At 35.4% G+C, this 17779-nt stretch overlaps 1 protein-coding gene across 3 annotated transcripts in view; it reads right to left on the bottom strand.

The window, feature by feature from the left end:
* The window catches only part of LOC127174877 (cullin-9), a 59202-nt gene extending 42337 nt beyond the window's left edge, over positions 1 to 16865 (bottom strand). For 2 of the 3 annotated variants that reach the window (XM_051125507.1, XM_051125508.1), the window contains exons 1-3: positions 16696 to 16865; positions 11557 to 12219; positions 1139 to 1293 (exon numbers count right to left, since the gene is read on the bottom strand). In XM_051125507.1, coding sequence (XP_050981464.1) covers positions 1139 to 1293; positions 11557 to 12214 — 813 coding nt within the window. In that variant the 5' untranslated portion in view covers positions 12215 to 12219; positions 16696 to 16865. The remainder of the gene's footprint in view (positions 1 to 1138; positions 1294 to 11556; positions 12220 to 16695) is intronic. The other variant, XM_051125506.1, reaches the window with a different exon arrangement.
* Positions 16866 to 17779: the final 914 nt, after the last annotated feature.

Raw genomic sequence — 17779 nt, 5'->3', positions numbered from 1 at the left:
GCAAAATACCTTAAGTGAGCCATTCCACATAAAGCAAAATGCTATTTAGAATTCGCAAATGCTACGATTGAATTAAATAAATATATGCAATGTAGGTTTAATATATGTGCTTTAATTATTTACATGCTTGTAGGTTTTGAACGTGCGTCTCAAAGCGGCTCCGTTCACAGTAAATGCTGCTACACAAACTGATATCATTTCCATGTGTGGAGCATCTTAAACTCCATCTTTGCGTGTTATGAGTTTGGATTTATTATAACGTTCATCTGGTAATGCAAAATGTGCCATTTCATCAGATTTGCAAGGCATTTGTTATAATGCGTAATGTACATTAGCTCCATGGTTTATAATACATTGTTGTTTAAAACAGTTTTAACAGTTCACTTAGGACTATTTTATTGCTACAAAAAAATTATTATAATTATCTGACTACTCAATTAATTGTCAGAATAATCGACTCAATGACTCAATTACCAAAATAATCGTTAGTGACAGCCCTAATACTATTACACTTATAAATAAAAAAAATTGTATTAAATAAAAATACAATTATTTTATACTAAAAAGCAATGCTAATAATTACATTTTCTTTTTTCTTTTTATATGAATTTTCAACATTTTCAAACCTAAAATCAGCAAGCTTTTATTTTGGCGGGTTGCTGGCAAGTATGTATATGCGCTGCTGGTTTTAGCACTGCCAAGTGAAGAGTGTCAGTGAAAGAAATGTCTCCGTTTTGCATTCCACTCTGAAACTGGCAGCGCATAGCCTACATTTATGCGTTTGGTTCAAAAGTCAAGCTTATACAGTATTGCAGTTAGTCAATCTAAAACGATGATTGTGCATTAACAGCTGCCAACCACGTTGGTACGCAAATGAGTGGTCTGAGCTTATTTACCCAGCTCATTTTTTTTTTTTTAATCATCAAATCAAATGTGTATTGCATCTCATACTTCAGTAGCACTTGATGTGTCACATGCCATGAGCAGTTTACAATGAGAACGGTCATAAATCATCACTTACGTGATTCATTTTGGGTTGGAATGCTGCCTTAGAGGGAAGTTGTAGACAGTAAACAACAAGATACCAAACTAGGTTTTGGACAGTTATTTTGACTAGATTGGAAATGAAGAGGAGTACCTGTGGAAGATGGATGCCCTCAAAGGAGATGCCGTGCTCCTCAGAGGAGGTGGTCTCCGCAAAAAGCTCCAGCAGGGTGTAACGGTTATCAAAGTCCATGTGCTGCTCGATGCCATCCTGCTGGCTGAGGGACAGCAGCACATAGGCACGACTCCCTGAAACACAAACAACATCAGCCTTATCCACACTGACTATTTTTACAGGCCTATTTTATTTCCTGTATTCATTTACTTCCACCACACATTTACTTCATAGAGTTATGCTATTAATCAAGGGATGTTAAAAAGAACATCAGCACATCAAGAGAAACAAGTGCCAAAGACAAAAGAAAGCAGTATCAGTGCATTTGAAAATCTGGGTTTTCCACATTGGTATGGCTGTATTTCAAACTTTTTTACCATTTAAAACCAAATAGAAAGCTTGAATTTACATATATTCATGTGTAAAAAGAAAAACAGCTGGAATACTTGACACACGGCTGGGCTGTTTCTTAAAGGAAAAGTCCACTTCCAGAACAAAGATTTATATATAATGTTCTCACTAGTGTTGTCAAAAGACCCGGTACTTCGGTACCAAGTCGGTACTAAAAAAAATTAAATGTTACGGTGCCAGGTTTTCTTAAGTACCGGTGGTACCGAGCACCCGGTCAACCTGGTTCTTACTGCGCTATGCGAAAAGTGCGCACTGCGCAGTTGCGTCTTCTTCATAAAACCACAGAGACACGGCGACCGGTGGTGCTGCTGATGCGGCTGCTCTGAATCCGCTTGTTGTAAAGAAAGGAGCAAGGAGCCACGTGTGGAAATATTTTGTATTTGCGGCTGATGACAAGGGCAACATCATAGATCATCAGAAACCCATTTGCAAACGGTGTCATCGAAGTTCTCTCTCAAAAGGAGGAAATACATCGAACTTAATAAAACACCTCAAAGACCGACACCAAGATTTAATGAAAGAGTTCAAGCAGGTAAGTTTTCATTTAACTTTATATTTAGAGCTTTTGTTATAAAAATTATACCTTAAATAAACATCGCCATTTGCTTAGTTAATCGTTAGCATAAGCGCGGCTAATGCTAACGCGAGAATTAGAATAAACTTCTTTATTAAGTGTTTAATGCTCTTATAGCGTTTATTAAAAAAAAAAAAAAAAAAAAAAAAAAAAAAAATAAAGAAAAAAAACAGGACATGATAGTGTGGTATTTTTACACACCTGAGGCTTTTAAATGACCTGTGTAGCTAAAATATGTGTGTTAGAGAACAAATGTACAAATGTATGGTTAATGTTTATAGCCTTAAAATCGGTCCATCAGAAAAGCAGTTCTAGGCTATGAAATATAGTTTGCGCAGTTTGATGAGTGAACATTAATTAATGTGTGTGAATGTTGTTTTATACAAACATTTGATCGTTCATGTTTGTTCACTGTGCGTGAAATAATGTTAACAGATACAACTTTTAATTTAAAATAAATTAATACAATTTGAAATTAAGAGAATAATTGCTATGTAACACTTGTTTATTAAGTCATGTTAAATGGGGTCTTTTTGTAAAGTGTTTTTAATACGACAGTTTCCGTCTGTGTAACATTGATATCTTCCACTCAATATAAGTAATCTTATCTAACTTTGTTATAAAAAGCTGAGGTTTGTTATTTACTGAAAAGTTATACACTGTAAAGAACACACTGTAGAATTTACAATAATTTACTGGCAAAAAAGTTGCCAATAAAATCCTGTAAAGTAGCCGCTAATTGCTGTAAAATGAATTACAGTATAATACTGCTAAGCAATTTACAATAAATTGATGTTTACAATATACAGTATTTTTTAGTTTTTTTTACAGGATTATAAAATTAAACTTGTAAAAATGCATTACAGGTTTTTTTTGTAATTACGCTAAATTACAGTACTTACCTGGCAACAAAAGTTGCCAATAAAATCCTGTGAATTCAACAAAAGCCAAGATGTAGCTGTAACATTTTTACTATGAAATTCCTGTAAATAACTATTTTAACCGTGAACTGTACTGTGCTCTTGTACTGATGTGAATGCATTAAAACAAAGATTTAAAAAAAATAATCACTCAAATTCAAAGCTGTTGTACGAAAACTTTATTAAAGCTGACACCTGACAACACTTCAGCACTGTCACTGGTAACATAATTTTACTTTTGCAACTACAGAAAAACTGATCAAAAATCAGCTGTTACAAAACAACTACAAACAACTCAAGATTAAAGCATAAAGCAGTAGTTAAATAAAAGTTAAAGGGACTGTTTGCCTAAAAATAAAAATGGTCATTATTTACTCTCCCTTAAGTTATTCCGAAACTATAAGTTTCTTTATTGTGTTGAATACAAAAGATTATATTTTAATGAAGTTTATAACCAGACAAGTAATGGTAGCCATTGACTTCCATAATAGGGCAAAAATATGGAAGTCAATGGCTACTGTCAACTGTCTGATTACCAACATTTTCAAATATCTTAAAACAAGAAAGAAACTCAGAATTTTGGAACAACCGAAGGTGAGTAAATGATGGCAATCCCTTTAAGCTCAAACAACAGAATGGCATTTTGGTATGAAAACGAATCTGACTTAAGTTAAAACTCACAGCAAGTCATACAGTATTTCTGCTTAAAAAATAAATGTTTAACACTGTCACAAATGCTACTGACTGTGCTGATTCATTAAACCTAGAATACTCTAACAAACATTTAGCCATTTTTTTTAAACATTTAACATTCTTTAACATTTTTTGTACCTTGCCACTTTTTTTTGCTCCAACCTTTGATGTGCCTGTCTTGGTGCCGGTGTGTGGGTTGATTACAACAAAACATCTGCACAAACATCAGTCAGACAAACATAAGCATGTGCAGAATTTAATAAAACTAGTTCAATAGTTCAAAAGCATTTGCTGAACTACAGTAATGCATTACAAAGGAATAATTCATCCAAAAAAAAAAAAAAAAAAAAAAAAAAAACAGATTTGGGCAATGCAGCCACAATTTTCAGAATAACTTAATTTGAATTTGAATTATTGAACATTTTAATTAATATGGATTTATAATATATTTTGCCCCATTTGTTAATAGTAAATTATCAAAAAGTGGTTTGAATGAATGATTTAATGTCTCACTCCTGAATACTTCACTTGTTTCATTACTGGATGAATCAGCGGTTTTGAATGAATCTCGATTCAATCACAAATACATTTTTTAGCAGACACTTAACCCCACCTAGTGGCGAAACAATAAAATCGACACAAGCGTTATTTGAAGCGCCAGGACACTTTCAAAAGATCTATTTTGATCGCTAGCATAGATATCACTGTTTATATCTTAAATATTAACTTTGATCCAAATATTTCTGTGATAATATGAATGAATACATAAACAATACTGTGTAACTTACTGTGTACCTTTTAGCTCCGTGATGTTTCGGCTTGCCTGACAAAAAAATAAATAAATAAATAAATAAATAAAATAAGTTAACGACACATTCCTTTACAAAATATACTTAACGTTTCAGAGAAACTCATCCAATGATGTTAATATTCACGTTTTGTCTCACACGCACTTTGATAGCAATGCTGTGCCTGCCAAACTACAAATACTCTCTAGAAAGCAAAGGCAAATAAAGCTAACAAACTGCAGCATATATCAACATTAACATGACGATAACGATTTACCTTTTAGCTTAGGCTGCTTTCTGAAATGGCGCGCAACGCATTTCTCCTCCTTGCCTGAAGCAACAGATAAATAAAGTTAACTACACATCCCTGTACAAAATAGCTAAACATAACGTTTAGGGGGAATATCACTGTAATCAAGAACTTTTACGTTACATCCCTCCAAGATAAATGTCCTGATAAACCTTATATAACGTTATATATATGAATTACTTAACATTAAAAGAAATAATTAATACATATGGAAGTAAATTTAATTGAACTTACCAAAAAAATGATTGCCATTTATCTTCAGCTGTTGTCGCTGTGCTTCAGTCCAACAGATTTCAAACCATATCAGCCCGCGCAATACCATAATGCCACAGCGCAGTAAATTCTTGTAACATTTAAGATACAGTGAAAGCACCTCCTACCTGTAAATTAATTACAGCTAACAGTGAAATATACAGTTAACACTTGTAAAACCCTGTACAACCCATAATGCATTGCAAATTACAGCAATAAGTTGTAAAACGGCAAAACGGTAAGTTTCTGTATAATTTTGCTGTAAAAAATACAGCAATTTGTCATGTTTTTGTGTTTTGATTTGGTACCGAAATTGGTACCGAGAACCGTGGATTTTCACTGGTATTGGTACCGAATACTGAAATTTTGGTACCGTGACAACACTAGTTCTCACCCCCTTGTCATCCAAGATGTTCATGTCTTTCTTCAGTCGTAAAGAAATTATGTATTTTGAGGAAAACATTTCAGCATTTTTCTCCATATAGTGGACTTCCATGGTGCCCCGAGATTGAACTTCCAAAATGCAGTTTACACCTGGCACTTTGTTTCGAAACCTGGCGCGTTTCCACCCTTAGCTCGGTTCGTTTAGGCAATCGCGCTCGGATCCGCGCCAAAACAGTAGGTCTGAGATCGCCTGAACTAGGTGGTCTCAGCTCGACTGAAAACGAACTCTGGAGCGGTTCGGTTGTAGTGAGAAAACAGTCCGATCCAATGGACCAATGAACCAGGCTACATCACATTGTATAATGGGTAATTACAGTTCCGTGAACAGCAGTAGCTTTGTTGTTTTGCTAATACCTCTTAAAATAAACCTGTGAATGTCTGTGTGGGCACGTCTTCGCCATTTAACATCAAAGCGCGCATTTTCATTTTATAATGCCGTCTTATTGCTCTCTTTGTGTATTTTAAAAATGTTTTTGCAACGAATCCTGGACTCCTGCTTAAAATTATAAATTAATATAACGACAGCTACAAAAAAAATTGCAACAATAAGCCTGCAAAGCTGTTGTTTTTCCATCCTGATGGATGACAGCTGAGCGGAACCCTGGAAAATAAACCATGGAACTCTGACTAATGACAGGACAGTTTAGTCGCGCGTGACTTGTATGAACACATTCGGCTTGTTTAGAAACTTTGCTGTGTGAAAGCAAACTGCACCAAGAATAAAATGCAACATTGTAATAATTTTAATCCCCGTTTTGGAACAAAACAACCGATCTACAGGTGCGAAAACACCCTAAATGTGGCTTCAAACGATCCCAAATGCAGTTGTAAACAATCCAAGCTGAGGAAGAAGGGTCTTATCTAGCAAAACGATTGGTTATTTTAATAATATACAATTCATATATTCTTTTAATCTCAAATGCTTGTCTTGTCTTACTCTGCCTGGACTGTTTTTGTTCCAGTTCATGACAGTTAGTGTATGTCGAAAAACTCCCAACTCATGTTCTCCCTCAACTTCAAAATCGTCTTATATCGCTGTTTTACCTTTTTTGTTGAGGGTGTTTGATCTTCTTTGCATGTTCACTCTGCAAAGACTGCGTCGGTACTTCTGCAGTGATGCAGGATGATCTTGAAATCATTTTTGAAGTTGAGGGAGAAAATACGATTGGAGTTTTTAAACATACCCAAACTGTCTTGAGCCAGAATATACAGAGTTAAGGGAGAGTAAGACCAGACGAGCATTTGAGATTAAAAAGTATTTGAATTGTATTATTTTTATTAAAATAACTGATCGTTTACAACCGCATTTGGGATCATTTGAAGCCGCATTTCAACTGCATTTTGGAAGTTCAAAATCGGGGAACCATATCAGTCCATTATATGGAGAAAAATCCTGAAATGTTTTCTTCAAAAAACAATTTTTTTTTACGACTGAAGAAAGAAAGACATGAACATCTTGGATGACAAGGGAGTGAGTACATTATCTGTCAATTTTTGTTCTGGAAACGGACTTCTCCTTTAAGATGAGCGAATCCATTAAGATTTCACCACTGTTGGTGAAACAACTGTTAGGCATGTTTAATACTAACTATTAACAATTCTTAAAAAGGCTTGATTGTTTGACTAGTGTTAAGCAATGGGATAAATGACACAAAACATATTAGTGAAACAAATATGGGGAAAAACATCCACATCTCACTCACAACAAAATGCATTGACCAGCAGCAACGAAGTATTGCAATGATTCTTCACTATTCTTAGAAACAACTTTCTGCAAACTCATCCAAAGAACATTCATGTGCTTTCTGCTGAAGTGTGCAAAGTATCAGTACAGCCCAGACTACTGTAGTTACGCTACTTCCTTAAAGTTCTACTACTTACAACTGATCATAATAATTTGGATGTTAAAATACTATCTCTTAAACCAGCTTAACACGCAGTGTCACCTATAAGGAGCGCAAACACGGTGGTGCTATCTAAACATTGCTCTGTTTGTCTGAGCGTATGGTCATGCCAAATTCTGCCTCAACCACTGGCCTCGAGTTCGAGGTAGGATTACCTTTTTACAATCAACGGCAGAAAGAAAACCTGTTCCAAAATAATCACAATCTGTTTGCAAAGTGGCAGTTTTTTTTGTTTGAATATTCAAATATCTCAATACTTTTATATCTGCATTGAAATGAGTAACCACTGAACTTTTCTTTATGAATATTTAACAATGTTGCTTGATTTAAATTGTCAGCAAAAACATTTCTTATTCATTTTTTTTTTATTTTACCTTTCTTCTATGAACAATTTAACAGTGTTACTTGATTTAATATTGCCTCTAATATTAATCTATTATATAGCGATATATCATAAATATGTCAAGAGCATAACATTCCTAAATCACATGCACAGTATCCCTTGGGCGGCTTAACATGAGCCACATGCCTGTGGTCTGTAAATGACACGAATGCCTCAGCCTATTCAGAGGAGCTAGAGATGAATAAGTACATCCTGTGAAAGAGTATGAATAAGACTGAAAAGAATGAGAGGAGGAACTTCAAGCCCCCCTTCGTAAGGAGTCCATTTTCCCTTTCAAAAAAAGAAAACATGAACAATCATAGTAAAAGTAACATCTGTTAATGGTCACAACTTTTTTATTCTAATTTTAGACATAGCTCCAAAAAAAAAAGAGCATAGGCTGAAAAATGCACAGTGTTATCTCATCTAGTCCTATAGGGTCCTAAAGCATCGGTACAATCTTGAGACAATGCCAACTCCCAATGCTAGAATGCTATGACACAGCCCTCTCAATGATGACTCACATTACCCGATGCCTCACAGCACACTGGCGGGAATCTGACAGCTTCAGCAAGCTCGCGCCGTGGTCTAAAGCCAATACAGGGAGTCTTTACTTAAGGTTCACGTCAGGCTTCGTGCTTCATTCACTACAACTACATGCACATGACTGAGAGAACAGCTACGAAAGCATACATGTAAAATTTTCAAATTTGTAGACATAAGACCAATAGAGGATCTAAACATCAGTACAACATCTTAGCTGACAACCAAACAAAATGTAAGTATAAGTATATCTAAATTTAAGCCTATTACAATTTTCTAAAAATGTAACATATTACAACTATAATAATTTCATATTTATTAGTGCTTGTCAAAATTAGTGTGTTAACAGGCAAATCACTTTTCCAGTGTAACAGCGTTAATGGAGAAGTCCATTTCTGAAACAAAAATTCACATATAAGGTACTCACCCCCTTGTCATCAAAGATGTTCATGTCTTTCTTTCTTCAGTCGTAAAGAAATTATTTTTTTGAAGAAAACATTTCTGCATTTTTCTTCATATAATGGACTGATATAGTGCCCCGATTTTCAACTTCCAAAAGGCAGTTTAAGGCTACGCTTTTCTTTCAGAAAAGTTTATCTTTTTTTCAACTTGAAAAGACGCTCTGAGCTGCAGAAAAAGACGCCGGCGGTGGCATTTAAAAAAGTGCTCAGGACTTTTTTTGAAAACACGGTTTACTCCATAGGATTTTAATGTTAAACAGACACTGGCAGTGTGAACGGCAAGTGTGAATATAGCCTAAAGGTGGCTTCAAACGATCCCAAATCCAGTTGTAAACGATCCCAGCCAAGAAAGAAGGGTCTTATCTAGTGTAACAATCAGTTATTTTAATGAAAAAATAATATAATTTTTATACTTTTTAATGCCAAACGCTCGTCTTGTCTTACTCTGTCTGGACTGTTTTTTTCCTGTTCGTGACAGCTAGGGTATGCCGAAAAACTCCCTCAACTTTAAAATCATCCTATATCGCTGTTTTCCCTTTTTTGTGAGGATATTTGATCTTCTTTGCATGTTCACTTTTCAAAGACTGGGTCGGTACCTCTGCAGCGATGTAGGATGATTTTGAAATGATTTTCGAAGTTGAGGGAGAAAATATGATTGGAGTTTTTCGACATACCCTAACTGTCTTGAGTCAGAATACACAAAGTTCAGGCAGAGCAAGACAAGACGAGCATTTGAGATTAAAAAGTATTTAAATTTTATTTTTTTTTTAATGAAAATAATATCATTTCGATAAATAAGACCCTTCTTCCTCGGCTGGGATCGTTTACAATCGCATTTGGGATCGTTTGAAGCTCCATTTAAACTGCATTTTGGAAGTTCAAAATCGGGGCACCATATCAGTCCATTATATGGAGAAAAATTCTGAAATGTTTTCCTCAAAAAAACAATTTCTTTACGACTGAAGAAAGAAAGATATGAACATCTTGGATGACAAGGGGGTGAGAACATTACTTGTAAATCTTTATTTTGGAAGTGGACTTCTGTTCCTGTGGACAATGTTATAATAATGAGGGGGTCCTTGGAAAATCCTCTCCCCTGTAATCCTCGCTCCCAAAAGTTTGAAAACCCCTGAAATAACCTAATAACCCAGCTGCTGTGATGTCTGTTAATCAAAGAATAAAAGAAAAAATGAGGAAATCAATACCTTTTGTAGCTTTAAGGATTCATCTGTATTTAATTTAGTATTTACTGTTTGACAACTTTATTCAAATTCTGTATATTTCTTACTTGCTGAAGGGCACAGGTAAATAATAGGTTTATGTGAAGATTGTTTTAAGCTTGTGTTAAATTAGAAGTTTTTATTTTTTAAAGTCTAATGAATGTTAAAATGGATAGCTCTCAATTATACTGTAATGTTGAATGGCTATAGTCAATGGTTAAATATTAGGAAAAAAGAACAATTTCCTAGAGGCATCAGTGATACCTTCAGTCATATTATAAAACATTTAATAAATATTGAAAATATACTCTCTTTATGTTTTTTTCTATATTAATTTAAAGACTGAATGTGAAATGATTGCACTATCAAAGTATATTAAAAAACTTTAATGTAAGGTTGGATTAATTGCGATTAATTTCAGAAAAATGTATGATTAATTTTTTTTTTTTAATTAACTGACAGCACTAATATATATTATTTATTAAAACCTCATGTCCTGTTTATCATATTCATTAACAAAAAATACATATTAAACAAAAAAATATTTCAGATGCTTATAATTTTATAAGCAATTAATAATTTTACATACTTAAAATCCAGTGACACCTCCAATGCCACAAAAACAGGTATTACATAGCCACATTATTTACAACATGAATAGCCAGACAAATAAATAAATAAAGTTATGCAAATTCCAGTATTTTTATACTATCACATAAGTGTGTGTGTTTTGTGGGTTTTTTTTTTGTGATTAATTTGTTTCAAAAGGTTTATGTATAATTTAGACGTAAATCAAAAGATTTATTTCAAGTTACATAATCCACATTATATCCTTGCATGTGCATAAACTACATTATAAACGAATTTACACATTAAGGGCAAAGGCAAACACTTTTTTTGTGTTAACTTAGTGATATTGTGATTTTTCAATTGTATTATTATCTTTGTTTGGAACATAGTTTAAGTCAATATTAAACACATGCACACTTGCTTTGTTTTTACATACAGCTGTTAAAAAAAAAAAAAAAAAAAATTAAAACTATATTTAAAGAAATGCAAGAAATGCAGTTTGAAGAAATGCAATGAGCATAATGCAATGGTCATGCAAATAATGCAATATTAGACAGTATAATAATAATAAGAATAATAATAAGAGAAAGTTATTCTCAAATATACAGCCATTCAAAACTGTGCGTCTGTTTTTCATTTTAGTGTATCAATTAAGATCAAGTTTTTTTAAGGCTTTAATTATATACAAGTATTTGGCAGTATTACCAACAGATTTCAAGGAAAGATACTTTAGTTTCTCTTTTCATTCAAGGGAAATACCCTAGGAAGTGAGAATTTTACTTTGAACCACTGGAAGCAACAGCTCTAATACAGCACCCGAAGAGTTTTAAAAGATCACAGCCTATCGACCTGTGATCATTTAGAGGTTGTCAAACAAAATAACCATGAAATAGATAGAAACCAGACTGCATATAGCCAGACTTACCCGCATCGTGAGAAGCCAGGGCTCGCAACATCTTGCCAGCGCTGCGTCTGGTCTGTCGTTCCTTGTTGCAGAGCAGCTCCATGAGCAGGTCAAGAGCGCCGGTCTCCTTGAAGACTCCTACCAGAGAACCGATACTGGCGTAGGCGCTCAGCACGTGGATGGTGTGTGTGATGCTTATCCCGAAGTCGCTGTTCTTGGCCATTTGTTTCCTGGCACGGCACACGAGATTCTTCACGTCATCTTTCATATCCGACAGCTCTCCCTCGTCAAAGGTGACATCCGTGGGGAACTGGCCGCTGGACCGCTCCTCTTCCTCCAGCAGAGGCCTCTGGGAGTCAGCCTTGCGCTTGCCTAGCAGAGTGGGGCAGTTGGCGTAGACGTCTTCTGTGGACATCCACATGAGGATGCTCTCGGTCTTGCTCTCTCCTGAGGTGGAGCCACTAGAGCCTCCAACTCCAGAGCTGCTGCTACCGCCGCCGCTTGCCTCATTGCTGCAGCCTGAACTGCTGCTATCATCTACAGCCAGCAGGCTCCAGCGAATCAGATACTCCGTCTGGCCGTCGTGGGTCCTCCTCTGACGGATAAGCTCCTCTGGGTAAGCCTGCAGCTTCGGACCCAGCTGAACCAGCAGGTTACCGTTGCGGCGCTCACCCACCATGGTAGCTGAGGATATAAAGAGCAAGATAATGAAGATAAAAAGATTTAACAATGACTGTATGGTTTTAAGATCCATATTTTCACACTAAGGACAACTGAGGGACTCGTATGCAACTATTACAGAAGCTTCAAATGGAAAAAAGGAAAAACGATGCATTAAGAGGCAGGGGGTGAAAACTTCTTGAATTTAAACATCAGGGTAAATTTAACTTATTTTGTCTTCTGGGAAACATGTAAATATCTTCTGTAGATTCTGAAGGGCAGAACTAAATAAAAAAAAAATATGGTATTTAGGCAAAATAAGAAAAATGCACACATCTTCATTCTGTTCAAAAGTTTTCACCCTTGGCTCTTAATGCATCGATTTTCCTTTTGGAGCATCAGTGAGCATTTGAACCTTTCTATAATGGTTGCATATGAGTCCCTCAGTTGTCCTCAGTGTGAAAAGATGCATCTCAAAATCATACAGTCATTGTTGGAAAGGATTCAAATATGCAAAAACGCTGAAAAACCAAAGAATCTGTGGGACCTAAAGGATTTTTCTGAAGAACAGCAGGCAGTTTAACGGTTCAGGACAAACAAAGGACTCATGGACAACTATCACTAAACAAAAAATAAATAAGAAATAAATAGGGATGTGCAACAGCGATCGAGTACTCAGCCGTGACAGCGATGATTGATCATGAAAACGATGATCGTGGATTTTTTTTTTTTTTTTTTAAGTAGTAGTAGCACTTTTGGCAGCACCCTGAACTATAATTTTTTAGCATGCCGTCCAAAACATCGACGTGAGAAGAGAGAGATGCATGCATGGCTTCAAAGTCACGTAGTGATGTCTGGGTTAGCTACATGCATATTTAGCTTTATCCATTATAATGCGTTGGAATATTAACATTTAACATGCTGAATGCGCAGCATATTACCAGTGTTTAGTTTAATGCTCAAATGCAATACCCGATACTGACTGAGTTTGAGACGGTCATATTGCTTTTAGATGTTCCTTTTTAAAACAAAAAAAACAAAAAAACAAAAACCTGATATTAAAATAATGCAGCACTGCTTTTTTTAGTCATATTTGTTCAACAGTATGCATACTTCAATGTCAGTTGTTTTCGGAATTCGTATTGCTATAAAAGCGCATCACAGAGCTCGCTTGTTCTCGCTCTCTCTCGCTATAACGCGTACCTTAAAGTTCACTGGCATTTCATGAACACAGCATTCTAATTAGAACTTTATAGAATGTGAAATCTAGTAAATTATATCTGCTTTCACAAAAGCGCAACACACAGCGCTCTCTCTCTCTCTCTCTCTCTCTCTCTAAAGTGTGTAACAGAAAGTTCACTGGCATTTTTTGTGCAGATAGTTGTAATGTTACGTTTATGTTATATATTACGAAGTTATCTGATTAATATCATAGTATATGTCATAGAACAGACTTGGTATAAAGTCACTCTTGGGATGTGTTGGGATATTACATGCTGAATGCGCTGCACATCAGTTTCACGCTCAAATGCAATGGCCGATATTGACGAGTTATTTGAGATTATCATATTGCTTTTAGACGTTTCTTTCTTTCTTTTTAATACTGATGTTATAGTAATGCAGCAGAGCTTTTTCCGTCATACTTTTTCAACAATAGGCATAATTCAATTCCTATGGTTTCGAAAACACACAGGCGATTTATGGAATCACTTAATGATGTAGATGAAAATATAGCACAAATTTGCCATAAACATTTATAAGGGTTAACTTTATAGAAACCTATAGTAAATTCTATCCTTGCCCGTGTTTCAGCGCACTGTTGTGAAAACGCATCACGGCGGGAGCTCGCTCGCTCACTCTCTCTAGCGCGTAACTTAAAGTTCACTGGCATTTGCATTCTTTTGTGCAGATACAAGTTGTAATGTTACCAAGTTATATGATTAATATCATAGGATGCGTCACAGTGTAGGCTTCAGTTTACTGGCATGAAGTTACTTCACCTCAGGCAGCTATTCCTTTTTAGATGCTTCTTTATTAATAACATTACTGCATCATAATCATAATCTAACTGTGTCCTAATCAAGTGCTCATGTTTTCATGTCATATTTTTATTTTTAACATTAATTTTCTTAACAGTCTTCAGAGTTTTTTTCATTATATTCATTATAGCCATGCCCCGCCATCCACGCAAGACGCGCCTTCAATTACTCGGTTAATCGTTTCTGAAACCTATTGATGATCGAAATGAGAAATTTCCCAAAATGCCCATCCCTAAAAATAAACAGCTGTGGATCATTCAGTCAAAAACACTAAGAATAAAGTGTACGTAAAATATTATTTTCTCTTGTGGACTATATGCAAACATCTTTTATGAGAAATATCTTATTCAGGTCAGTACTAAATAAAAAAATAACATGCATTTTGTATGATCCCTCTTATTTTGGTATTTTGGTAAAATAATTAACATTTAGCAGATTCTGCAAGGTGTGTGTAAACTTATGACCTCAACTGTAAATATAATGAACAGATTTAATTTAGGCTTTTCATTAAAATATATTAATTTTAATTTAAATATTACAGGTTGCAGCATTGAAGGTCATAATACTATATGGAAACTTCACACCAAAATGAAGCTTTTGTCATCATTAACTCACCCTCATACTGTTAAAACCACTGATGCTTCAAAACGTTGAGCAATTTAATCAGTCTTTTAAAAAGACACGATCACGTTATATGACAAACAGATTTAATGTAGGCTTTTATTCATATATAAACAATCAATGCACTGTTGGCAAACAAAAGCTTAACTGTACTTGCTTGACGTGCAATAAGAAACCTCACTGGTTCTCGCATTTCAACAAGCATGTCTGAGTTTTTGTTTACCATATTTGATGTGGTTTTATGATGCCTATGAACTTTTTGAAGTGTTAGGTTTTTGCACACCAACACACATTTGAGCTTCAGTTTAAAAAAATTTGCATTTGTGTTTCGAAGAGGAACAATGTCTTATGAACATCTTGATGAACTAAAGTTTTAGGCTTTCAGTGGCTCTCAGGTTTGAATAAACATATCTTCATTTGTGTTTAAGATAAACACAAGTATTATGGCTTTGAAACAACATAAGTAAGTAAGTGAGTAAATGATGACAGCAAGGTTATGGTTGAACTGACTTTAAATAGAGGCACAGAAGGATTTTTTTATGATTTATTAAAAATACACTACCAGTCAAAAGGTTTTGAACAGTAATATTTTCTGTTTGTTTTTTTTTTTTCTTCTGCTCACCAGGCCTGCATTTCTTTGATCCAAAATACAGCAAAAATATTTTTACTATTTAAAATAACTGTTTTCTATTTAAATATACTTTAAAATGTAAATGTATTCCTTATACAATATATTCAAATAGAAAAGAGTTGTTTTAAACAGTAAAAATATTTAAAAATTTTACAGGGTTTTTGGTTGTACTTCAGATCAAATAAATGCCTGGTGAGCAGAAGAAACTTCTTTAAAAAACATTAAAAATCTTACCGTTCAAAAACTTTTGACTGGTAGCGTATATTTTTTCAAATATAGTGTGAACTATTATATCTGAAAATTTCAAGCTATATAAAACAGGACTGAAATCAATCAAGTATCATATTAAAGAGATACTTAACACTAAAATTAAATTTCTGCCATTGATTACTCAGTTTATTATTGTCCCCCAATCCCACAACCTGTTATTTTTCCATAAGAGAAACTTAAAAGAAATTCAAGGTGGCCAATGCTGCAAAGGTCCAAAAGTACCTAATTTTTATATTCAAGTCTTGGATATTAGTCATTCAATCTCGCACCTCACCATGACTCAGTCATGACACGCGGGAAGTAAAAAAAATAACAGATGTTTCATTTTGGTTCATTTCGTTTCGTGACACGTTAGTTTGCTAATATCAACAGAACATCAACTGTTATTTTCGCTAAGGAAGTTTAAAGTTTATACAGAAATCTTACGTATGTACACAGCTTACATGTCACCCCACGGTTAAACTTACGGTTAAGTCTATTACTTCTCACAGCTGCTGTCAGTCCGCTAGCGATGCTGCTAAATAGCGCCATACGGGCCTGACGTCTTCATGCGTGTTTGATTCGCGGTCCCCGGAGGTTTCACTAACATCACCCCGCTCTGTGCTCTCATCTAACGGCGTTTAAATCCTTCCAGCCGCGCTGCTTTTTCTCCTGAGATGCGTTAAAAGAGCTGAGCTGTGCAAGTGCGTATTAGCGCTAACGTCAACACTGCTAGCGGGCAACGTGACGTGACGCGTCAAACCGTAACGTGTTTAAAAAACAAAACTCTGTAAACTAAAAGCCGCGCGAACTAGCGTCGTGCGTCTTCGAGAGCGTTCTAGTTAAGTTGCGTCGCGTCGCTAGCAGGGTACATATGCTGTAACTAGCTGTCAGTGCGGCCTCTGTATCAAAAACACAAAAAAAGGCTTCACTGAGCTCCAGAACTCCGTTTGGACTCACCTCCGGTGTTGCAGGGTCTCCTCTCCCTCTCGACTTTCCCCCTGGGTGGATGGAGTTTTCTTCTCCGTGGTAGCGTATCGTTGCCCAGCCTGAAGTCGTTTTTGCTGCCTGTTGTATAGTTAAGTGTAGTCCAATCCTGCTTCCTGTGGAACAGGTATGAGCTCGCCTGTGCGCCAATGTCTGGGTGCCGCAACACGTTACTGCCATCTACAGGCGTGGAGGAACTACAGTAGCGCTAATGTGCATGTTGTGCAATGATTTTTCAGTTTTTTTGTGTTTCGTTTGTTAATACATGTACATGCTGTAAAAAAGATTGTTGGTTTAAAAAAAGTATGTAACCTTATTTGCCTTAAAATTTTGAGTGACTAAAATTTAACTAAATTTAGGTTTAATCAACAGAAGGTCAGTGTATTATTATTAAGTTGATTTGACCAAAATAAAAAAGTAGTGATGAAAAATCATCAAAATAACAATGCAACATCTTATGTTGAAGTGAACATAAAGGTTATTGTTTTAATTTTATACATCTTGTATGCACTTAATCTACATAATTGTGTATATGTTGTGTATATAGTCATCCACCAAAACATTTAGCGTGACACTGGTTTGCTTTATCCAGCTGAGAGTTTGCGTATCATATTAACTGTCTCAAAACAAAAACAAAAGTGGCTGTTTTCAAACAGGTGGGCATTTATACATTTTGCAATGAAAATGAACGGTCATAAGGGTCACAGTTGACATGAGCAAATCAATTCAGGTAATGTGGTCGAAGCTTCCCTCAGGCCCCATACATCCATTTGGTAACTCCCATTGAATGTTGCCAAGAATTGGACTACTTTTACTCTACCCCCACCCCCGGAACACGATTTCGACAGAGGGGGCTTTCTATGGAGGGAAAAAACGAGCGAAAAAACTTGACTGGGCTAGTTTTAGGCTAGTTTTTCATAGCAATTGAGCTGGTTTTGTTTCACAGACCTGGCAACCTGCTTCCATCACTGTCCTGCAGAGACCTATGTATGGCAAGCTGTTTAAACATTTAATCTATCAACTGTACTAGTATTTATTTTCATGCTACTAGTACTTA

The sequence above is a fragment of the Labeo rohita genome, chromosome 13, assembly GCF_022985175.1.
Source record: "Labeo rohita strain BAU-BD-2019 chromosome 13, IGBB_LRoh.1.0, whole genome shotgun sequence".
Lineage (NCBI taxonomy): Eukaryota > Metazoa > Chordata > Actinopteri > Cypriniformes > Cyprinidae > Labeo > Labeo rohita.
This window is presented reverse-complemented; position numbering and strand designations above follow the sequence as displayed.